The sequence below is a fragment of the Aptenodytes patagonicus genome, chromosome 10, assembly GCF_965638725.1.
Source record: "Aptenodytes patagonicus chromosome 10, bAptPat1.pri.cur, whole genome shotgun sequence".
Lineage (NCBI taxonomy): Eukaryota > Metazoa > Chordata > Aves > Sphenisciformes > Spheniscidae > Aptenodytes > Aptenodytes patagonicus.
The window spans coordinates 16,404,248-16,429,807 of NC_134958.1; the positions used below are offsets into that span (position 1 = coordinate 16,404,248).

The 25,560-nt window shown below is 39.9% G+C and overlaps 1 protein-coding gene across 5 annotated transcripts in view; it reads right to left on the minus strand.

Annotated features, from left to right (window-relative positions):
- Positions 1 to 25,560, minus strand: part of ALDH1A2 (aldehyde dehydrogenase 1 family member A2) — a 58,988-nt gene that overhangs the window by 24,426 nt on the left and 9,002 nt on the right. For 3 of the 5 annotated variants that reach the window (XM_076348278.1, XM_076348277.1, XM_076348274.1), the window contains exons 2-5: positions 8,702 to 8,806; positions 8,364 to 8,504; positions 6,656 to 6,785; positions 695 to 756 (exon numbers count right to left, since the gene is read on the minus strand). In XM_076348278.1, coding sequence (XP_076204393.1) covers positions 695 to 756; positions 6,656 to 6,785; positions 8,364 to 8,438 — 267 coding nt within the window. In that variant the 5' untranslated portion in view covers positions 8,439 to 8,504; positions 8,702 to 8,806. Of the gene's footprint in view, positions 1 to 694; positions 757 to 6,655; positions 6,786 to 8,363; positions 8,505 to 8,701; positions 8,807 to 9,088; positions 9,211 to 13,621; positions 13,645 to 25,560 lie in introns of those variants that run through there. The other 2 variants (XM_076348276.1, XM_076348275.1) reach the window with 2 other exon arrangements.

Consider the following 25,560-nt stretch of genomic DNA (forward strand, 5'->3'; position numbering starts at 1 on the left):
ATAGCTGTATGTGAGCCTCCCATTGAAATTTCTGCCAAAGCCAGTTAACTGGTTCTCCCGAAAAAGTTAGCTTCTCAGTGTAATTCCCATGCAGTGTTCAGCAAGAGTATATTAAGGATGTATATTGGGGTGTAGGGGGAGTACTAGATTTGATGAAATGCTGTGTTCCTCTCTCATAACAAATAAAGCAAACATTTCATGTCTTTTATTAGCTACACAATGTTAATTGTAATGATATGTCTCCTGGAGTTTCCCTTTCTCCTCCAGCCTTGTAAAAGAAATAGCAGGAAAGAATGGAATTAAAATGCATCACATTCTCCCAGGAACTGAGGAGCCTGTTAAATCACAGTAAAAACTAAATAAATAAAAAGACTACCACAGCAAAGCATCAATTTTCCATAAGTTGTGTGAACATCCATAACCACTGACAGCATATTAACACTGTGTTTTGCTTTGCTTGTTTTAATCATGAGAATTCTATGACTTGAGAACTTAACTCCTAATAACAGAGCCTAAACCCTATTAGCATGTTCAAATAAGCATTTGCAGGGAGGCTGTTAAAGATATGTCAACAATATGAGCTCAGCTTTTTTCGTAATGGAAAACACACATAGCAGAGGACCATGTTTTATGTGTCTTTAAAGAGAGCTGGTTCAAATGAAAATAAATAGAAAGCGCTAGTAGAGATACTCACAGGGATGATCTGTCCACACACTCCGATGGGTTCGTGTCTTGTAAATGTAAAATAATCTCCATCTGAAACAGATGAGCATGGTTACTCTCAAGTGCAGTTTGACTTGGCAGAACAAAAAAAAAAAATAGAGGGGGGGAAAAAGCTCTAAGGATCAGCCTTTGATGGCAGTAAAAGAAATAAAGAAGTCATGGAAATGTTTTTTCATGAGCCAGCATGGGAAACCTAGGTTCAGGAGCAACCTAATTGTTCTTTCTATAGAACAAAGGAAGCAGGCATCCCATCAGAAAGTAACCTGCTTTGTTCCTTGGGAAAGAGGACAAACTGCACCACACAAAAAAGGGCAGTAGCAAGGAAGCCACTTACTGGCCTCTGTTGATTTCAGGGTAAGAGAAGTGAAGGAAGAGTCACAAAGGCAATTTCCTGAAAGGCATGACAGGAACACAGCAATATAAAGGTATATATACAAACAGATGTGGGATAATAGAGTAACATATATCTCACTCATCTTCCATTGAAGACACAGGCAGTTTGAAGGAATGATACACTGCACTGTAGATGTGGAATGAAGAGGGGAAGCCTGTGACTGATGTGTAATTGAGCATAATTTACTGCAGAAGACAACACTAAGGAGAATACAGGGGTCATCATATAGCCATGCTCTGATAGCTGATTTGTGGAACAAGACCTGTATCAGAAATGGCCTCAAGCTAAATAGGCAGTCAATTTAAGTTGATGGGGAAACGTTGGATGCAGCTAGAAAACAAGACACTGGAGAATAGGAAAAGTTTTTACAAACCTTTTGGGCAAGGTAGAGGTGAATAAATAAATGAAGGGACCAAGTCACTGGAAACTTGGAAATTATGGGCTTTTCTCACCGGACTTTTGACAGAAATAAGAATATGGACTAAGAAAGATCCTAACAACAAAGATGCAGGAAGAGCAGACTGCATGTTCACAAACAGCAGGTGTGGATGGTATGAGGCTAAAGGGAATTATTTAATTAACTCTCTGATTTGGTGATTATTTTTAAGATCCTGATGAACAGAAGTGGCAAAAAACTCCAGGGGTGAGAGGTATCATTAATTAAAGTGAGTGCTACGGTAGATCTGCAGTCCTTAACTAAAGCACTGTTGAGCTCAGGGCAGCCTGAGTCAGGTCATGGAATAAACAGATCTGTGATTTGGGGTCAGGCCTGTGGTCTGTGGGAACCTTTCACATGGCACGGCCTGCTCAGAGCGGCAGGCCTCTCTGCTGGCTCATTTTGCACAGATGGTATAAGTGACTGTCATGGGGGCTGATGGAGTTCATGCTCTTTCACAAAGCTGCACGGTTGTTGCTGCTTCAGCACTTGCCTGTGGTCTGGGAGTACATGCTGAGGTTATACATGCTGTGATACGAGGTAGGTTTCTTCCCAATTTATAAAGAGCAGGAAAATGACCTGCTCTGTGTGGGGACCGGTTAAGGTATTGTCTAACCATCAGCTTTGTTAGTGTGCTTGGCCTGCATCTGTGCAAAGTAGATTTACAGCACTTTTGTACCTAAATTGAGTCTTGTAGCTGTATAAACTAGCCCAGGCTCAAACCACCTCTGAATTTAGGTCAAATGTTTTTCAGTGAGGCTACAGCTGAGGGAAGGGCTACGCTAAAGGCATGCGCTGAATGTGCCCCTTGGCCTGTAGTGCTTGGTCATCTAGAAAAACCTGAATCTCTTTACTTAGAAAAATCATTTCAACTAAGTATGTGATAATGATGAGAAGGTTGCTTAGGATCAATCACAGGAGATGATTTACCAGGATAGGCAATGGTCAGACGGAGGAGGGGAGGAAGAAGAGGAGAGATTACAGTGCTCTTGCTCCCATTGTCACTGTCTGACACAGGGCATGTGCTTTCCTTCATGTGGTGTGAGAGCATGTGGGCAGCTGTGGCCTCTACCCCAGTCAGTCTGGAGCTGCAGCTATCCTTGTTCAATATCGGGGAAAGACCTCACTTCACAACGGAGAGTACCTTTTGGGAACCTGCTGCAATGTCCTGTACTATACATCTGGTAATACTAATGGGTTAATCCATAAAGCTTCTTGGGTTTAAGTAAAGACTTCAACTTGAATTTGATTAGAAATAACTTATTTTCACGTCTGCTTATTTCTGTACATCTACTTTACAGGATTTGCCCAGTAGAAACCTGAGCTAGAGTAGCTAATACATCAGCTGGGGGCCAGATACAGAATAATTATGAAAAAGGTAACAATAGTCTGCAACCAAAACCAGGGACAGAACAGAGGAAATAAAGTAGGGAGAGAGAGAGAGAGAGAGAGAAGAGATTCACATCAGGAAAAGGAGGAAGAAAATAGCTGATCAGTCAGTTTGCTCTGCATTGACAAAATGTCATTGCACCATTTTGATCTCTAGATGCTTAACAACTTCCCAGCGGAGATGAGAATATTTGTTTCACAAATTGAGATGATCAGTTTGATTTTCTAGGTTATCTTTCACAGACGCTAGCAGTGGTTCACAGACCATAGGAAGAATCATCAGACCAGACAGAAGTAAAGTAGAAGTCAAAATACAGAGAAGTATATACGGGCAAAACTGTCTAAGTGCTCAAGAGGCACATAGAAGAGTCGGCTAAAAATACCAGCTTGTACTTGGTAGTACTGTGAGAGGTGGATTCTCAGCCAGAAGGATGGTGACAACATAACAGTAACACAGTTATGTTAGCACTGTCTGACTTTAGATTGTCACTGCATAATCATTGCCACATGTCTGCGTGCTTCATAACATAAAGTTATAGATAACCTGAACCTGCTTGCCAAGTCAGACAAATGGTGGTTAATTCTACCGAATGTAGGCAGAACATTCTTTCCGCAGAGCAATACCTCCCATGCAGAGTTGCTTGCCCTGCTTTCTTCCACTAGACTCTAGACAGCTGCCCTTTTTGACACCTACTTCCAAAGTTCATCGTCCACAGACTTACTGTTAAGATGGGATTTTTGAGGTTGCTTTCTAACAATACCTTTGTGAACATATGTGACTTGAAGGTATTCAGAAGCTTCAGATGCCTCTGGACAGGCCAAAGATGTATCTAAGAGCCGCCTTGTCCATAATGTAAAATAAGCTGTTACCATGGCAAAATAACTCAAGATTGATGGAGTGAATCACTTTTTCAGAACAGTGAGCATAGAAAGCTCCCCTGTGCTCAGAAATTAAATAGGAGACTTTTAAAACGTTTTAGAGTTTTAAGATTAGTTTATACAAGTCAAGCTAATGACACTTATTCTAAGATGCTATTGCTGATGATTGTTACTCTTATCCTTCTACTAGCTGGCAGCCAGAAGAACATTGCCTGAGAAGGATCTGACAGTCTGATCCCACATCCAATCTAAAAATTTGTCTTAAAAGGCTTTTTTTAATATTCTCAGCTGATGTAAACTGGCATTCTTCAGTCCTCACTGATACTAATAGAGCCAGATAATTTGCAGCTGCTTAGCACCTGGCCCAAAGATTTTTATTTTTTAATCAGAAAGAAAGCCCCGTTTATCCAGGGATTTCACTTTGGGACAGCAATACCTTCCACAGATGTGTTTGCTCAGATTTCCATCAGGACTCTCTATTCCAGATATTTTATTTGCATAACAATCATAATACAGTCACATGCCTCATGTAGCAGGACGCAGCAAACAAGGGGGTGAGGAGAGCTGAGTTGGTTTTTTAAGCTGTATCATATCATATATTGATTTAAAGATACATTTTTGCTTGCATTCAGTTTATTAGTTTAACCATTTCTAGTCTAGCCTCATTCTGTTTTAATTTAAATCATCAAGTCTTTACACATGGGAGCAAGCAAAGGGCAGTCTGAAGGTTTTAGCAGCTCTGGGACCAAAAGGAATGTGACTGTAAAACGCACTGTTCTTCTTCTACTTGTCTATCACTTGCCTATTTTTATTTTAGAGGAAAAGAAAACCTCAACAGAAACAGATGCAAGATTGGGAGGTTTCAGATTTATTAGCACACTGAACAGAAAAAGAAGGAGATTTCATAGGGGTTTTATTTTGGTTTTGTTGTCTTGTTTGGTTTCCTTTGATGAGCTGATGGTAAGCGAATGTAAAGAGCACCATTGTTTAACACTGGCCTTGCTCTAAAATAGCTTTATGAGAATGACAAATTTATGGTGTGAAACTGGAGGAATACAGAGGAGTGTTAAACCAAGAGGAAGAACTAATTGATACCCTGAAAATCTGTGAATGGACTTAGATTCTACACTACTGATAAGTGTGTGTGTTAGCACTGAAGTTTGCATTTAGGAAGGCCTGCTGAAAATGTGCCTTCCGCTCCCCCAGCATAGCCCACCTCACTGAAAAAAATCAGGGTTCTCATCTGATACACTACTTGAGGACAAGAATAAGCAGAGAGTATTTATTGTCCTTAACTTGGCAATGCCTTTTGGTGACTGACCTAAATTCTGTGTACCTGCAGGGCTAACGAGTGAGAAGGAGGCATTCACTGACCAGGGAGAAGGGGATTAGGGAACAGGAAATTTGCTGAACGTATGAATTTATGGTCTGCTCTGCACTTTTGCATGTTGAAATGTGAAGTGCAAGCAGCAAAACCAGGATTTATGAATGTCAGCCTAAATGACTGTAGAAATCTTCAAGAGTCCTTACAAGAGAGTCTACACCTGAAATACTAATATTGTCATTTATTTGGTGAAAATATACTAGTGATGATAAACATCAGTCAGTACACACTGCAATTTTAATAAGCTGAAACACCATGATGAGTAACGCTGCAGAGTTACATGATCTGTTTTCCTCCTGAAGATTTTGGGGCCACACTTTCAATTTATCTGCTTGCTTAACTTTGATAGTTTTGTGCTTTGCTGTACAGAGGCAGGCTAGTGTACTGCAGATACCGTGTTACATAATGAAATTTTATGGAAATAGATGGGCAACAGCAAAATTCATTTACTTGAGAGCGTGCCCTCCTGGTCTCCTTCAGTAAAGTGTAATAAACATGCATGTGCAATGAACAGTGTGCACCATGAAGCCAGAAAGAATCCATAGAATAAATGTTGGTTTTCCTTACTGTTTTTCCAGAGATTTATTTTATGCAGGTAAAAGATGAATACATTTATCTTAATGACTGCACCTGCATAAAATCATTCTTTGCTATCATGTGCCATTTTGCATAATTATAGCAGTTGGTACATCTAGTCCAGACTGCAAATGAATATGTTCACAACAGAAAATGCAGCCTGTATTTGTTAAACAGCTGGGAGGGAGGGGCAGGAGGAAGAGACTTGTTAAATAAAAGGAATGCTAAGTATTTTTTCTTTTCTTGAAATCTCCTTAGCAAAAAATAAGAGCAAAATAACTAATTTCCCAGCACTCATGAAGATTTATCTCATACATACAATGTAAAACTCATCCCACTGAATAATTTGAAGAAGCATATATACAAAATATATCTGATATGTATGTACAGTTATCTATAGTTACATTACAAACTCTCTCAAAGTATAAATGAATTTGGATCCAGTGTTAGTCCCAAGTAAAATGATTTGCATAGGCAGTAAGACGACATATATAAACAGGATGTATACATAAGCATACCATTTCTTAAACAGGCAGCTAACACTATTTTCATGTGTTTCAAGGTATTTGTCAGGCTTATACTGCATCCATTTTTATAAATGTAGCAATATTTAAATGTAGGTATTGAGCTATCTCCTTCTCAGATGGACACATGCAAAAGAAGCAAAACTCTCTTTGGGATGTGCATGTAGGGCAGAACAACAGCAGGTCATCTAGTCCAGCCCTTGCTGACTTTTAAACATCTGCCTCAGCAACATACTACACACTGCAAGACCAAAACAAGGTTCTCTTCTACCTTTCACGAAGCTGTAATCTATTAAGCCATTTGGCCATGAGAAGGTTTAGGTGCATACGTGTGTTTTAAAACCCCTTACCTACAGGAATGGTCATTCCATGGATTTTGTCTGCCCAACCGGCATAATACCTCAGGGTTTTTATGACTCCCTGAAGATCTACATAGAAAGCTTGCAGGAAAGGTTTGCCACTGTTCAGTGATTCCATAGTCTAGAGGACAAGAAAAAGTTAAGAGGTATAAGCACAGTAGCATTTTTAGACTATTGTACTTAAGTATTCACTGTCTTAACAGCTTTTCAATCATGACAGATTTTAATGAAGACCAACCAGTTATGCCTTGGCATAGTCTTAACCCACAAGGTTCAGAACAACTGATCCCCTTTGTTACTTCTTTTTGCAAATGTGAACAAAAAGCATTTTCCTTAAAAAATCTGGTTCCTTCTGGAGTATTCTGGAATGGCTGTGATTTTAAGAATGTGTGCGTGCATGTGTGTGTCTGTCTTGTGGGTTTGTGTGTATATCCACATGCATGTACATGTGCCTGTGTGTATTTTGGACCTAACAGCCACTGTGTTTGGTCCAGATATATAAATGCTAAATTGCTTTAATCAGGAGCCAAGATAAAAATGCCTGTCAAACTAGGTTCTGTTATGTTAATGATAACAGCTGAGAAGGGGCTCCTTGTAACCCCATATTAATGATCTGAATCCATAAAGAGAAGAATGGACATATCCCCCTTTATATAATTGATGTGAATATAAAAATTTCTCTATATGGCTGCCAAGACTCCTGCTGAGGTCTGAGATATCTATACTGTACAGCCAGTTTATTTATTGCCATCAAATAAACAAACTCTCCTCTAGGGAAGCTCATAAATTAACAAGCTAATGTCCTTATTTTTAAGTTAATATTCCTATTTTTAAAAGCATCTTATAAGCTATCCTCTTAGGGGTTCCTAAGATCATTTAGCAAAAAGAGTCCAATAAAATACCCTAAGATGTTGAGTAGCTTAACTCATTCTCAATAGCTGTCTAATAGAAATCATTAAGAATGGGCAAAGTACGCCCATGTGTAACACACTAACCATCAAATGAGTTTCTATAGAGAAGAATGGAGGCCTAATTCTGCACTGACTTATATCCCCAAGAGCAATTAATGGCATTGCCTGCAGTGCAATTCAGTAAAGAACTTGGCTCTAGAAATACAAATCAAATGACAGGCAAAGTAAACTTGATTTGCTGTGCACTTCCTTCTCCCTGTGGCGATTTTACAGTATACACTGGTGGTAAGATGATTTAAGTGTTGACAAAGCTGGAATTAAGATGTTCACCAGCTTAGTTCAAAGCACTTGACATGCAGAAAACAACGCTAACAATGCCACCGTTTAGATGGCTTCATACGTGAGCGAAATAGTGCAATACCCAGAATTCATGTTACCAGTTGAGAGTAAGCGTTTCACCTGCCCTTTCATTAATATCTGCACAAATCACTTCACTCAGTCTTCCATTTTTTATTTTAGAAAAGTTACAAGCGCACATAACAGGCGTACATGTGTGTGCACACCCATTCATTTGTCTGATGTCCAATTTAAAGCTCATTTGAGTCAACTGGAAGACTCCTGTTGGCTTTTATGAGCTTTGGATCAGGTCTTAAGTAGACAGCCATCGTAGCCATCAAGCTGAGTGTAGTTTTCAAATATAATTCATATTAACACATTTATGAGCTAATTTGCTCTCAGGATGTAAAACTGACAGGTGGTTTGACTGTTGATTTTCATGTGCCACTTACAGCAAGAATTGCCCTGTCTCTTTCGACCAAGTCTGCTAGTTTATCCAAAAGATGGCCTCTTTCCGATGCATCCATTCTCCTCCAAACCGAACCTAGAGAAAAAGCAAGGCGAGCTGCCCTCACTGCTTTGTCTGTATCAACCTGTCAAGAAGGAAGAAAAAAATCAAAGGCACTGAGGTAAATAACATTACCAGGCTTATGAAATTTGCTGTTGTACAACCTTGGTCACATGATGGGTTTTGGAACTGTGATAAATAAAATAACCGTCCAACAGTGCTATTCTGGACCTGTTGCTTTGATCTAGTTATACATTTCTACCCATTCATGGGATGCATTACCTTATCAGCTTCCTGGATCTCACAGATCTGCTCTCCTGTTGCTGGATTATATACAGGGAATATTCTCCCACTTTCAGAATTTTGCCACTCATTATTGATGAAAATCTAGAAAAGGAAGAAAAGTCATCAGTCCTCCTGCATGAACAAACAGTAATGTATATAACAACAAACTCCTGGGAAAGGCTGCAAATTCTAATACAAAAGAGTTGAAACTTATTTATGCCTGTGAAAATCACAGTTTTCAAGAGTTCAGGCTAAGGGTCAGCCCCTGATGTCTTTCTGTATTCTGTGGCAGTGTTACTATAGAAGCAACATCAAACTAAATAACTTGGTTGACATTCAAATTTGGTTCAAAAACTGTAACAAATAAACTAAAAAAAGAAATACCTGTATCAGAGAAAAATCCTTGAAACTGCTGGAGACAAGACAAGGATTTGGAGTAATCATTCAATTCAGTAAGTAAACATTTGGTCACTGATACAACCCAGTCAAGGCTGAATAATCTCAAACATCACAGTTCTTCAATACGGTCAGTTGATTATGGCTACAGTGATGGCTGGCAGCACAGAATTAACTTGCTTATCTGCTTGGAACAATGGAAATTGTTAAATTCTCTCAGTGTTGACATCATTTTAATTGTCATGGGCAAACCAAATTTGAATTTTAATGGTGCTGACAACAGCTGCCTTGAGAGAGGTAATGACAAATGAGTTTGTTTAAAGTAGATTTTTACTGGTAGCTGCATACATGCCAGTTATTTTCTACTGAATGACTTTCAAGAACAGGATGTAATTATTTATTAGGAAATATGAAATAAGTCACTCTAGGAAAACAACTGAGCAAAAGGTTTTCCAGGTATTCAGACTTTTCCTGTCCTTGAAAGAACGAACGTGTTCACAAAGTCCAGGCACCATATGGGTCCCCTGGAGTTCAGGTATCAATGTTCTTTCATTGTATTCCATGAAATACAACTTTAAATGTGTAAGGGGAGGTTCTGGCCTCATTGAAATCAATGGGAATTTTACCACTGACTTCATTGGAGGCAGGAGTTCACCCCTAGATAGAAGGCATGTTCACCACCCTTTTTTACATGAGGGGTTAAGTTGTGTTTATAGAGACAGGGACCTTTCTCTGGTCAAAGCAAAGCCCCATACCCCATGCAGATCCTACGACTGTGGATGAGTAGAAAGCCAAGGGACCCTTTGAATGATTCAGGAGTCTCAGTTCCAGTCAGAAATAGTCAGGTGGTAGAAACTGGCCTATATGTTTAGATCATGGCTACGGAACAAGAATGAATGATACATTAAGTTTCGGTTCAGTTTCCTCACAGAACCACTGTAGATGCTGGGACAAAAACCTGTCCCACTGATTAGGCAGACTGAACATCACAAACAATTTGTCCAGAGTAGTACTTTGCCACCTCTTTAATCTTGCACTTTCTGCTGTCTTACGTACCGTGCAATAAAGAAGCTGTTACCTTTGTACTGGTACATGGCTCAGGTTAGCCAGATGAGCTCAGGGAAACGATGGAAGACAGTTCATATGTAAGGACTTTGCTTAAATGGTGTCAGGTTGTTGGTTCCTTTTTTGTTTGTTTTCTTTATAGCAAAGTTTGATGTGGCAAAACCAGGACAAAAAACCTACATGTTTTTCATATGGAAATGAATGGAATGCAATACCAGTCCTTTCTAGTCAAAGAACAGTGTGATATGATTATAGATCAGCTGCTCATTTTTTTAGGCTTGGAATAGTACAATGAGGATAGCCGCACCAGCCTGCCAACTAAGTAGCTGAAAACTTACTCTAACTTAAGTGTTTACAACTTGTCTGATGGCAAAAAAAGCATCAGCATCAAAATGCTGCATGTTTAAGGAAAGAGGATCACCAAAGCTTTAACATATCTGTAAGGAAGAAAGGAAACAAGTAAAGAGCTAGTCATAAATTGATGAGAAGAAACTGAGCTGGGAAAAACACCACCACTATTCTAGCAAAAAAAGCAGCCAAGAGAAAATACAGTCAGAAAGCTCAAGATGAACAGTTGCAACACCAAAGGGTATAAAGTGTCCGTAAAAGAAAAGAATGCGGTGAGGACACCGGTGTGCCTGTGCATTTTAAAGAAAGTAAAGAAATTGCACGCTCGTATTTGCACATGAAGGCAAAGATGCGTCTGTAGAGTTTTCTGTTACCAGACATGAGCTTGCTCAACCTATTCTCCAAGCCAAATGGAAGCCATGTAGCAGTGTCCTTCTCAGCAGGGCTTATTAGCTCAGGCTCAGTGCCACACTAACTGCAGTGACATAGCTTCTGGTTCAGAGCTGACTCATGTCCGGCTGACTCAGGACATGGGCAAAGGAACCCATGCCTGCCTGGAAAAGACCCCAGCAATACAACAACTGTGCATAGAAACCAACAATTACATGTGCTTTTGCTTTTATGGATGTGTTTCCATTGTGTTTCCTCATCTTCCCTGTGCCTCTAGCCTCAGCCACTAGCTTGCTGTGTGCCCTTCCATCCATTTCAGAGTCTGTCTTTTCTTTACTTTCCCCCCTTTTTGTTTTGGTTTTCAGAGGTAGCTGAACCCAGGACCTACCGCACCATTACCCACCTATGACTTTCTTTGCACACTGTATTTATCTTGAACCTGTTCATGTCCTTGGACTGTAAGCTCCTCAGTCCGTGGGTGGTGTCTTCCTGCTCAGTGATTGCACTGGTTTGCAAACCAAAGTATAGGCCCCGTTAAGACATTTTGGAGCTAACCCAGCCAAAATAAGATAATGAGAGAATCACCAGTATGATCTCTAGTGACTAACACCATAAGCCAAAATCTTCTGGTGTAGCATTGTCGCTTTTTAGACTAAGTGAAACAAAGAAACTCTGAGATCTGTGACCTGTGTGGAAGAAGGATTTTACTGTCATCCTTTCCATTGAGTTTGGTGGAGTTAACTCCATGCCCAGAGTGTGTGTGGGTGTGCTGAGGAGGGAAGGGAAGGGAAAGAGGAAGGGAGAAAAGCTTGCAGCTTCAGGAACAGATGGCCAAAGGAGATGTAAGGATGTTTGTTTAAGGTTACAGTATGTACATAAACACATAGGTTCCTCGTGTGATCTGTCTTGAAAGAATAAAAGAGTTAGGTTGAGTACAAGAACCTGAGAAGTGGAGGCAACCGCAAGTCAGTACTCTTCCCTTGTAGAAGTGGTCTGTTCTTTTTTTTAAAAAGATTAAAAAATGTTAACTACGTTCTGCTGGGATGAACACCTATCATCAGGTTTGCTAGTACACAGGACATGTATTTGTTCTTAACATAAATTTCACCGTAAGAATAAGAAAGAGTGCCTTGGAATTACAAGAGAGCATTGCAATTCAAATTGACTGGAACTATAAGGTGTATTATTTTATTGAATGCTCCATTTATCCCACAGATTTAGAAAAAGAACAGTAATAGCAAATATTTCAGATAGGACATGGGAAGGATCTATTTGGCATAAAGTTAGAGTTGAAGGCAAGAGAAATTGCTACTGTTAATGGTTAATGTTAGTTTCTTCCTGTTCCACTTTCTATAAACAAGGTATTGCCTATACAAGCTCATTACTGTAAACTGAGCACATTTAAATTGGCAGTAAAATCAGAGTATTTACTCTAGTGCACAAATAAAGTACCTAGTCCCATGTTTTGGAACAGTTTCAAGTCTTGAAATGCAGCAGCTGGCAGCTTTACAAGCAAAACCTTACACTTAAATAATTCACTTTTGAAAGTTTTAGGTGTTCTGTGTCAGGTAGTACCATTCAGCAGATATTCCTACCACCAAGACGCAGATTCTTTTGCAATAAATTTGCATTCACAGGGGCTTTTATAACTCTTCCAGCACTACTGACTCCAATGGCTGTTGATTAAACGTATATATCCTGTACATTTAATCTGACTTTCATTATGGCCACTTCGTAAAAATGCCATGAAATGGACAAGCGATGACACATTGCAAGAACAAGGAATCCCTGCAAAGCCTCAAATTGGGTTTTTTTCTGCCTTATTTATAGTGACCATAGTAAAGGCTAACTCTAAATCAGGGAGAATATTTGACAGCAAATGTTCCTATCTATGGATTATATATAACCCATCCTAAACACCAGATGAAAAAGGGGTAACCCTAGAAAAAAAAGAGGGCTTGCTTCCATGTAAATCATGCTACAAATTGGACAACACCCAGTGAGTTCATTGTTCAACCTCAATTGTGAAGGCTATTCACATTTACTATTCCCCTGGAATCAATGTTAATTAAGGCTGACTGGGGCTATAAATCAGCCTTTGGTTTTTACAACTTAATTCAGCATTAAGCACATATATGTAAATAAAAGGTAACTGATTAACCACTTGAGTTTTCCAGGAGTTACTGAGGTTATTTGTTTTTGTTTGAGTCCTAGTGTTACCTTTTGTGATTTGCAGTGAGGAAAAGAAAAAGTATATAGTATGTCATGTATTTGCTGTGCTGTATTGTGAGTAGTTAAATAATCTGGCCTGTTGAGTGCTATCAACAAAACTGTGCCAAAATGGAAAGGGAAGAAGGGAACACTTGAAAAATTTTGGAACACGTGAACATCTAGTTTGCCACCTACTCTCAGTAGAGCCAGTAACTGCAGTAATGTCAGAGCAGGAAGAGAAAAAGCAAACCTTCCTGTTTTACCTAGGTGTCCCTGTCAGTACAGTGATTTGGCCAAGAACAAACCCAACTGGCAAAACGGACAATGCCTCTTGTAAGTGAGGAATCTGGCTGTAGTTGGGGTACAATGGTCTAAGGAGGAAGCAAAATGCTATTTGTTCACCAGCAGTGCCGCCTAAGGCAACACGCAGAACAGGGCAGCAGCTGAGGTAGCGGGTGGGTGAGGTGTGTATGTCTGTGGAGCGGGGAAGTTTCAAACAGGCCTTACAGTGTAATAGGTGCGGTTGGAAGCTCCCGGTTGCCTCTGCGAACATGCCCTTGGAGTGCCATCATTCTCATGAGATCTCATCGTAAAGGTGTCTTGATAACTTCTGTTCCTTTCCAGATGAAAGATGGAGAGGGCATAGCATTTTCCTAAAAGAACAGGCACATCCCCCCTGGTACTGACAATAACCTCTTCCTCATACATACACGTTCTCACAGACCTTTTGATAGAACTTTGCAAGATAATGGTCCCACCCTGTATTTGCTAGGTTCAAATTCTGCCCGTGGTTAATTACATACAGCCACTGTTGACAGAGTTCCATAGGACTAATCAAGGAAGCAATCTAACCCATCCTACAGGGCACATGACTGTTCAGAGCCTTTGAGATACCATATCATACAAAAAAGTATACAAAGGAAAAGTAAAATTCAAAATTATCATGTAAAAATTCAAGTTACTTTAAGACTCTGCTGACATGTAGTTGGAAGGAAATTATATATTGCATTTTGCATAAGACCTGCATTTCAAAAGCATTATGCACTGAGTTCAATAGCATTTTTGGATGCTCATCAGTGTTGAAATCAAGCCAAGAGTAAATGTTTTTAGCATAAAGCAAAGTAAATTAAGCTTTGCAAATAAACAACTACAATATCTTGTTTAAGTAGCCATCTGTCCCAGTTGGCTTACTAATAATTAGCAACTTAATGCTCGTTTCAAACCATGCAGGTAATTGGAGTGATAAGTATTCAAAGAGAAAGGGATGCGTACAAAAGCAGGCTGAACAATCTAATCTGCAATGCAGTAGTAGCAAAATTTAGAGCAGGGAGAAAATGGATAGGATTTTGTGTTTTCATCGCTATTTACCACTGAGGAAGTACAAAACAACTATCTTTGTGGGTGTGTATATAAATATAATTAATTAAAATGCAGCACAGAACTAATACCTCCTTTGCAGCTCTTAGTCGAATGAGATTTGTTTTCGTGGCACTACAGATTCCCTCTGATGTTCACCCAGGGGCTAGCCGTGGATTTGGAAAATGGAACTGATTTTTAAATTCACTGGGGATTCCTGCATGCTCACTGCCTCTCTTTTTTGTATTGTCTTCTCTGAAAACATACAGAAAAAAAGTAATTTGGGCTCCTTTAATTCATAAGAATAATCAACACAGGTGGCAACAATGTAACTTTTCATTTCCTTTCTTGAAAATGTTCTCAAATGATGTGCGAGTGAAATGATGATCTACGTTCTTAATTTGATATTGCTTAGTGATGATGTCATCAAGACATTTTCTTCAGGCTCCCCAGCTGGATAAGTAAGAACTTCAGCCAGTGGACAGACAGTGGCCTAGCATTCAGCTCTTTGGAGGTGGAATTATTTTCCCATGGATTTAATAAACAATGTTTTTGTGCTGTTGCAGCTCCAGAAATGTTTTTTGGTACAGGAAGAGGATTTTAACATCCAAATAATAATGGCTTCCCACAGGAGATACGGTTCTGGATGAATGGAGGAAGGAATGGGAATTTCCTAACTCAATTGATTTAGTAGCTGGTTATAGTTTCATTCCATCAAAGATCTTTTTTTCATATGTGACTTTCTCCTTAGAGAGCCTTTGACTTTAAATCTGCAAGGATGGGGGATGGGGCATCAGATGCCAAAGTACTTTATAAAAGAATCACAGCTGTTCAGCCCTCAGCATCTTCTCATAGCTGGAGGCATTAAGAAATACACAATGGCACTTTTTTTTTGGTGGGGGGGACATACAACAATTTTAGAGGCATGCAAAAAATCCAGCAGCAGCATTTCCCTTGGTAAATACTGCATAACATCACAGATACCGGGCACCTGTGCCTCAGTCTGGTCAGGAAATTTCATATCCTTTCCCATCTCGGCAACTTCATTTCCTCTCCTTTGGAAACATTTCAAGAGTCCTAACGATTAGTACAATTGTAAGGGAATGAAGTAGAAGGGATTGCCAATCAGAGGTGCAGCTTGTTTATTTTCTCAAGCTTTGTTTTCCTTCACTTTTATGGCTGTCTTGATACAACAAATCGCTCACATTCTAGCCAGAGCGTGTTGCGGGGCACTCCTGGGAGTGACTGGAAACCAACAGCTGGCTACGGAATCAGCAAAAACCTGGTTTATAAGTAGGCACTAGGAAAGCAAAAGCCAACCCCAGCAGACCGATTGCTGACTGGCCAGCAATTGATCAGCAGTGCCATTTTATTTTATTTTTAAGAAGGGGATTGTTCAGGTGAACAGCAGGAGTCACTGCTCCTTGCTGGCAGCTCACAAATCATGAGTAACAGGCCACAGACTTTGAGGCCAACCTCCCCAAACATTCTCAGTGCAGAATCCTGCTTCTCAAGGCAATCCGCGAATGAGCCTTTCGTCGGGCAGTGCCAATGACTGCATCGCTTTCAAAAGATACACCTACATAAATCAAGGCAGGCTGGCTGGCTTGAGGATACAAACAGAAATGGTTATCATGTCGTTCATTATAGTTACCACAGAGCAGTATTAGTCCTGCAGGAATTACCCAGATTTTGGTTCTTGTAATGAGATGCCTTTCAGCTGCGGAGGAACTGTAATTGTTTTAAGAAGAGTAACAGTGAACTCTACATGAGTAACGCTGAACTTGGCACTGATTTAATTATGGCAAGCAAGCTCCTGTGGACATAGATGGTTTTCAGCCACTAGAGGTCCAATCCCACCCACAGTAAAATAAAAGGAAAAATCCAACTGGTTTCAGTGGGAGCTGAATCAGGCCCCAGTTGATGAAAAGGAAGCAATGGCAACAACCTCCAGAGGGATGTTTGTACTGGGAGACAAAACTGTTTCACTGGAAACTTGACACCTGCTCTAGATCCTGCAAGCTCTGTGAGGGCCAAACAAAAGCAGAACATGTTGATTTTTATTTTTCTTCTTTGGCTGCTGGGTTGTCCTGGCTCCTTCCCTCTCCTTCCCTCACCCCCCACCCCCCGAAAAAAGATTTGAAAAGGAAGAAGAGCTCTTTTCTAAAGCTGTGTGTGTTTTGGGGTGTTCGGGATTTTTTTAAAACTCATTTGGACCTCAGAGCCGGAAGAAGAAAGTCATGGCTTTTAGACATGGTCTACCATAAATGGGGGTTTCCTTCATAAACCCAAGCTTGAAATTCACTCAGGAAATCTACAAACTTTGGAGTGTACTGAGAGGGTTGGCGAATTTTAAACATTCACAAACTTACTACAGCAGGAGGGTAAAGTAGAATCGGAAAGAAAATGCACAAGAAGTGAATGAGGCTGCTCTGGTTTCGCTGTCAGCACAGCAGTACGTCAAAATCTAATAGAATTATGTTTATGCAACCTGCATCCCGTGCCAAGGGTACATGTCTGGATAAGAAGACTAGAGTGTTCAGCTTCTCTGGATGTAACTTCCAAGTAGCAAGGCCTGAGCCAAGCCTACTGAAATCAAAAACAGTCCTTGACATCAGTGGACTTTGGATCAGAAGCCAAGTATTTAAAATAGGTGAATACATCAAGGTCGCAGTGACATTTCAGCGTGGCAGACATAAGCTAGAGGAGGATTCATATGATCTAGCACCTAATGGGGACATCTAATGCAGAAGCTCAGTCTCTTTCCAGTCCCCGTGGGGTGGGAGGAGAGGGAGAAGCACTCCCTCAGGGCAGCACCCACCGCCTCAGGAGTGCTCAGTCACCACCCCCACCCCCCCCCCAGTAAGGGCCTGTCTCTCCAGTGGCTGTTGCACTGGCCCACTCACCTAGACATCATTTAGGTGCTTAAAGGTAGATACAGAGAGTCCCCCGCTGAGCCAGCTCACAGCTAGTGTAGGTTTGGGGAACGGTATGCTAGGAAACGAGCATGACTCAGAGGAGAAACTGGGGGAATCTGGGGTCTCTGAGCAGCAAATGGAATCGGAGAAAGGGCTTGAAGCCTTCTGTCAGTCTGCTGTGAAAGTGGAATGTAACATGATTTTTTTCTCCCCTATGTCTCAAATCCCTCACACCAAATGTTTGACCTGCCTGTCTTCCTGTCTTAATTAGTCTTCTGTCTTTCTGGGAGCTGGGTCTGTTCTTTTGCAAATGGCAGCACATCAGACAGGGGAAACCTGTCATGTTTATTTTCCAAGCTGTAGGGGGCACCCATTTGAAAAAACTCCCAGCTTATCTAAACGTTTTTGTTTGTATGATTTTGAATTAGGAAGTGTGAGTAATTAGTTAAGAAGATTAAATAAGTCTTAACAACATGCAGTAGCATGCTTACTTTCCTCCCCCCCCCAAGTATTTCCTGCACAAAACCCAGGCTGCCAAACTGTGATGATACCCTTTTCTATTTTAGTTTCTCACTGTGCCACATGCTGATATAGCATCCGTTATTTCAAGTCAGTCTCATTAAAGAGATTATTTTGCGCCTGGTTGTTCAAGCAAATTAATCTAAAGAGAAGAAACTTCAGATTGTATTGTCTGTTGAACTATACCCACCACAAACATTTTACTCCTTTTGGCTGCCTTATTAAACCTGTGGGAAGAAACTTTACTGACAGCACATAAAGGCTTCCTCAAAGTAATTTCTACTTTTTTTCAGTTCATGAAGAATTTATCTGCTGTTAGTAGCACAATACAGGAGCAATAACACTTTCCCATAGCTCAGGTAATATTTCATGTATTCCTAAGAAACTAAGCTCCTAAGCTTTACTTATCCTTTTACTTGCAGAGCTCTCTTTAATTGCTGGAGAAGAACATTTACTGTCTTGCTCAGCACTGCATCAGAAAACATTGTTTCTGAAGCCGGAATGACTAAAAAATTAAGTATGCTCTACATTTCCACTAATAACAAAGAAAAGCCATCACTGAATGATTTAGGTAAGGATGGCAGTGTTTTTTATGGAGTATGATCCTTGATGTCAGTTACTGCAACTTAAAAATGAAATAATGAAAGATTTCTAAAAATCCATTGAATCAGGAGTGGAGAGGAGGGAGTATTTGTTTACAGAATCAATTATTGGGCTGTCACTGGGTATTAATGAAGTTGTGGCTATTAAGAACTTGATCCTGGAAACCCTTCCACAAGCACTCATTTGAAACAGTGGGAATGAGGAGGGGTTTGTACAAACAAGACTAGTATTAGTCTGTATAGTTTTGTTGTGTTTTGCATTGTTTGTGCATTGCAAGTTTTGTGTGTTCATTATGTGTGACATAAAACAGCATAGTCTATTTATTTGTACATGGGAAACATGTTCTGCCATTTAAAAGAATCTAGCAGATCATCATTTATAGGTAACTGCCATTTTAAATGTTCATCACCAAAGAACAAGCTCTTACTTAGAAATTAGCTATGTTGCATAAATAAATACTCCTAACTAGGATTTCGGACACTATAGGCAACAGAGGAAAATACAATGGACAAATTTATTTTGACTTAAAAGCTCCGTCTGAGAAAATACCTTATAACTACACATGAGAAATTGCTGGAATGTCAACTTCATTTGCAGTGGCCCCTTATGGCCTGATCACCCCTCCCTGGCACGATAAATCACTGGCAAGATCCTTACCTTAACACGTTTGATCTGAGCTCAGCAAGACTTGGTTTTGATGTGAAGAACTCCAGATCTGTTAGGTCAGAGACAAATAGCAGAGCCACTGACCTGCAAAGTGCTAACTCTATATTAGACCCAAGTGAGCAGCTTATGCTCCTGGAGAGTTTGCCTTCACTTCTACTTTGCATCCTGAATATTTTCAAATATTACTATTAGTATGTTTTGCTAAACGTTGCCAGTGACATCTCCTTTCATGTCATTCTGCACGTACAGAATCCACAAAAAGTCAAACAAACAAATAAGCATGCAGTATGAGAAGCGTTTTCTTGGATAAGCTGTTAGAATTATCTGCACTTTAGGGCGACATGAAATAAAATTCAGTATTTATCAGTTTGTTTCATTTACATAAATGGCTTGCACTGGCCCTTTTCTACCTAGACCATGCTTACTAACGTAATAAATAATGATATTCACCAGTACGCTCATTAAGGTGATTGAAAGTGCCTGTACGTACATATCTGCACTTACAGAAATTCAAACTACTGCTTAAAAAAAAAAAAAAATCCAGCTTGTGACATTTGCATTCAAAGTCTGAACTTTCACAAAGACCAGTTTTGTGGCCACTCAGTTTTGCGGCCTTGGTTTGAAACTGTTCCTTATTGTCCTGGTTAAACAGTCACTTATCTCTACGATAGTAAGCAGGAGTGTTAGTCTACCAGAAAATTGGATGTTCTTAATGGGCTTTGGGGGAGAATAGCTTTGCATCTTCAGCATTAAGTTAAACCACATTAAGTACCCACTTACAACATAGGGATTACCACTTATGACATCTTTGGTGAAAGCCTTTAAAACAAATTGTTGTGTTTGTTAGAAGAAGCTGTGAGATAACAATTCCCAGAAGTCTGATTTATAAACCCTTTTTGCTCTTCAAGAAGATGCAAAGGAACCCAACACCTTTCATTCAATGCTGCAATGAAATCTCTCAGGCTGGAAATTCTTTTCAATAAGAAGTCTTGGGAAATACTGATTTATTTACTTTAGAATATTCTTCTGGAGAGAAGAAACCTTTAGCTAGATTCCCTTTCCTCAGAGTTCAGTTCTGATTTCTCCTCCAGTTCTTTCTGTTGATAAGCCATTGACTTTCCATATACAAAACTGGAACAGGTCTTTCTACTTTTTATTATTCATAAGGCTGATTGGGGAGAACTGGGCTTAAGCTGTCAAAGTATCCTGCTGTGCTTGGCTACCTGACAAATTTACACCCCAAAGTACACTGTGGTGCTAAGACTAAAATTGGATGTGAAGCGTTCTTGCAAGAGCTGATTACAGTCCCAAGCAAATAAAACACTTCAGGGTATAGCAAAATAATGCCAATATTTAATAGAGTTTAACATTTTTATACATGACTGGCAAGCTATTCTGTATAGAGGTGTAGGCCTGCATGAAAAATGAGCTATTTACCTTTAAATAGAAGCAGACTAATAACTTTGAGCGTGTAAATTAAAAACATGACCCTCACCTTTTGCCAAACATGCAGTATTAAAAAAACAGACTAAGGCAAAACCAAGACCTAACTATACAGAGATTTCCTTAAATGAGCAAAGTACGTTATAAGTCTGTCAATAAAAAGCCTTCCTTAAATGTTCCTATATGCAGTCCTGAGAATTTTTTTTCCCCATTTCCTTTAAAATTCATGTTTCTCTTCCCCTTTCTAACCAAATTCCCTTCTTCTCTGCTGGAACCCCTTGTAATGATAGCAGAATGTGGGCAAACCTCATTAGTCTCCCTGCTGTTTACAAGACAGGATTTATGCTCAGTGTAGTGAACACAATGACACATGATCACTAAATGGCTAAAACCACCATCAAGACTTTAATCTGAGAAATTTTTCACGCAGACATTGCAAATAGTATTAGCATGTAAAGGTATGAAAAACAGTATTAATTACAGCTAACATATGTCACCTGATGCCCAGCTTTCTTCAAGGAGTATACCAATAACTAGCCGTTTGTGAAGGTTAATTTCATGCAACCTTTGGCAGTTATCTGGTATAAGGTATGTCGCCAATTCAATCCATTAAGTAATAACTAAATTCTCATGGGACCTGGCTGAAGTCAAATGTTGTTATTCTGGGTTCACTGCTTTTAGTCTCCCTGAAGACCATTTAGGCAAACAGCTGGAAGAGCTGACTACAAAGGCTCCCAGTCACAGGGAACCACTCTAGGAAGGCAGGTAAAGGCTTTTAACCAGGAAATAAGTTACCAAGGATTTGTCCTGTTGCTCCCTCAAGGAGAGCAGTGAACTGAGACAGAGAGCAAGAGCATGAACACATTTGTGTTTCAGCTAGAATCCAAACATTAAAAGCTGCTGGGAGGAAAAGCTGTGCTGCACCAGTCGTTGGGCATGTTCTGCACTGGGCTCCTGGTTGTCATCTACATAGCAGGGCCTTCCTTCTCTCTCCATGTTGGAGCACCTTACTAAAAGAAAACCTTTGAAAAGTGAATAGAAACAACACCAGAGGCAACAACCTGGACTTCCAGTACTGTCAACTGCATTGCACCAATGGAAATTCTCCTCCTCCTAACAGAAAAGTGCACAGGGGAGCACCACTGCAAGCTCCAGCTTCATTTGAACTCATTATGCAGATCTTCCAGCAAGGAAGGCACTGCCTCCCAGACAACGCTCAGGGGAATAACAACAGAGACAACTCCTGATAAAGTGACACAGAAAGAGAGCAAAGAGCACAAAGAAAGGGGTCTTTTCCTCTATACAGTGTGTGGATATATAGGTGAGTGCACAGAAAAGTGTGCAATTAATACCATATAGAATTGCAGATATGCATTCACATGTAAACACTGGCTCTAAAGTTCATCTGTATTTCCATTTCCCAGAATAGTAATGTACAGAAAAAGAGGTTTTATCTTCTAGTAGTCTGGCTGGTTTAGCAAGAGATCCTGCCTCTGACACTGACCTACTGTCTGAGTTAGTCACGGTTACACTCCCACAAATTTAAACTCCCCCATCTGTGAAGGAGCCTTGTCACCAGTTTTACAGTGAGACTGAATCAATTAATGCTTTCTAAAAGCTTTGATGGAAGGAGCAGAATATTAACACTTGCAGTTGAGTGACGCTAGCTAAAAATATCTTTAGTAATGTAACAAATGGATTTTAAAATCACTATCAAAGGGCTGGACCACCAAGACTAGGTCATCATCAGCACAGCTAACCCGTTTAATGTTAGTCTCATATCACAATTTCAGATGGACAAGTGAAAAAGCAGAGCTTCATTCTCACCTCTCAGGAAAACAGCATCCCATAGACATCACAAAAGACAGAAGAGGCCGTTAAGTAGCTGTAGTAAAGAAAGTGTGATAAGGACAAAAAGAGGAAGACCAACAAAAAAGCCCATCAAGCACTGATGGGCACTGATGGAAAAGTGGGTGAAGGCTTAGCCAGATGTCCTGAAAAACATGTGTGCATGTTTCTCAAGGTCAGTGCAGGCCATTCCGGTACAGGACTGCGGCAGCCATACGTCACAACTGAAGAAATTGGAGAGAATAAAATAAACCCCTTGATTTGGAAAGGCAGGTACTAATTTCTTGGTAGTTTCTCAAGAATAAACAAACTATTTCTGTTACAGCTGAAATAAAACTGCATAAGCAAATGTAAAATGTGTATGGTGTGGTATACTGGTAAGTTTTGAAAATACCCAGTGGAATCAGGACAGTGCTTTTATGCCTGGATGCAAAAAACATTTTAAATAAACTCCAAATATGTTTCAAAAAACAAAATGAAGTGGTTCCTTAAAAAAAAAAAAAAATAAATCTATGTATCCAACTGGCAGTTACATAAATGCCTTCTCAAATCAATTTGACAGTGCAAGAAGTATTAAAAGCCAGTTTAAATCTAATTTCTATTTTAAGGACTTTTTACACCAGCAGAGTAGTAAATGAGAGTGAGGTGCAATGTCATGGGAAGTGCTTTAGTGGTTGAGCTGAAAAGACTGTACGGGGGTTTTCAACTACCTACATCACAATTTTCATCTAGGTCATCTTACAGTTAGGAAATAAAAGCGTAAGTGCCTATAAACCAGCGTAAGAAATCTAAGTGTGAAAATGGGTGGTCTGGATTGTATCAGGGAGAGGAAAAAGACTAGCATTTTTTGAGCATAAGGGGGTGAGAATTATCAGAGGCATACCACGATTTCTAGGTATAAGCTAGGTAGGGAGGACAAGTCAGGCTGCAGAGAGGGGGGAGTAGCTCTGTGTGCAAGGAATTGCGTGGGTATTTCTTGGAAGAGAAACATAACACATAACGTAGACCCGCAGATACCGAGGCAGCGTAGATCATGAAGGATAATAGCAGGAGTGAAGTACTGACTTCTGGATAAGAGCAACTGAAGTGACATTGAAGTGGCACTGAAGTGGAAAAAGAATATGAAGGTAATAAGACTGGTGCAAAAGTAACTGCGTATTAGTTCAGTGAGAGCTCCATTGAGATAGTGTCTAGAGAACATACAGTTTTCTGTATCCTAATGTAAACAACATCTGACATAGTCCCGTCAAGGACTAAAAATTGTGTCTGAACCCCTGAGAAATGGTTACCACATAAATAATTTCAGCTTCATTGCAGGAGAGAAACACATGAAGAAGCCCTACTCTCTGGGATACTAAACTTCAAGAAGCGATTTTTTTTTAAAAGGGGAAGTAACTTAGAAACTCCCTGCTTGAAGCTAGGAAATTAAAATCCATAGAATCAGCATGGAAGCTTAAGAATGTGAAAGAGTCAAAGAAGATTTGCATTCCCAAGGCTAAAACCGGGAAGCACAAGCAAGAAAATAAATGGGGTGACTAAGCAGGAAGATACAAGAGGTAATGTAAGCCAAAAAAAAAAGAAACAAAGTGCTAAATTTAAAAGGCTGCAAAACACAAAATGAAAATTTAAAATTGCCACTAAATATTCTGAAGAAAAATACCAAAAATGTAACACAACTAAAACAGCCAAGAGAAGCCTAAGTTTAATAAATAAGCAAATATAGGCTGTGGGTCAGTCAGTGGATTCCGAAAACAACCTGGCTATGAAAGGTATAAAAGGGAGACTGAAGATATTTCCAGAAGTGGCTGCTTATTTGGGGGGATCTTAATTTGGCTATACCAAAGTAGATTATATTTCTGGCCAAAATTTAATATGTGTTGTAGGGCCAAGGGAAGAAAAGCAGAGCCACTAGTCTGAATGCTACAAGAAGGACAGGTAAAATATTTGTTCTGGGGACTCATCTTTACTAAAACTCTAACACCAGCAATAGACTGGAGATCATTTAGAGGCCATGTCCAAGACAAGGGTGCTTCAGTCCCAATTGTGCTGCAAAGAGTTGAAATAAAGTTCCTGAAGGAAATCCCAAATGGTAACGCATCTCAATTCTTCCAGTTTTCAAAAGCTGAGGCATTAGGAATTGCACAAAAGCCACTAAAGATATAACAGGGGGGTGGTGGGGGTGGTGATGATGTATTAAGTGATGTTTTTCCCACTGAAGCATGAGAACACGATGCCACAGCACAGACCTGGAAGGACCTTCCAATTGGAGAGATCATATTTCAGATGAAATGTAGACCTGAGGTTCTGACCAGCTCTAGTCACTTGAGGCCAAATTTAAGGCATGCTGACCTATTCACAAGAGGATAAGATCAGCTTTTACACAATAGTCAAATAATACCTGTATTTACCTAAAATAGTAAATAGCTCTGCTTTGGAAATAAATCAGTTCACTTTAGAGTGAAGCCTTTACCTGTGTAAATACATGTGTTTGGAATTTCTGTAGGGAAAGGCACTTTCTGATCACTTCCGAGTCAAAACTGAGGGATTTTGCGTAATCATTGCGACATGACCAGAGCATAGTGAGAGGACGGTGTCTCCCTGGCATCCTCTTCCCATCTGAGTTCAGCAAAGAGGCTGCAGCCTGTTCTTCTGTGCAACACCTCCTACATCTCTGTGACTTTCCAAATGGATTTTTGTAACTCACTTATTTTAAATTGGGGCATACTGGAAATCCACATGGAAATTAGCAAAGTATATCCTTTCTGAAACCACAACACCTGCTGTAGGCCTCTCCACAGCTGTCCCACCGGCATCCCTTTAGATTCTGAGTTCAATTCAAAGTCTTCATTACCTATGAATCCCTCACAGATTAAGGTCTATATACTCTAGTGGTCAGTGCGGTCCCTGTGTTTTAACCTCCAGCTGAGGTTGACTGAGATTGAGTTGACCTTAAACATTTTCATTTGGGTCACAGAATTTGATGTGGATGGTTCTCTGCTCTGAAGTATTTTCCCACTTCAGTCCAACAAAGCTGGAATGTATTATGTTTCAAGTCATAAGGTAAAAATCTAGTTCACTAGGCTCTCTGGGAAA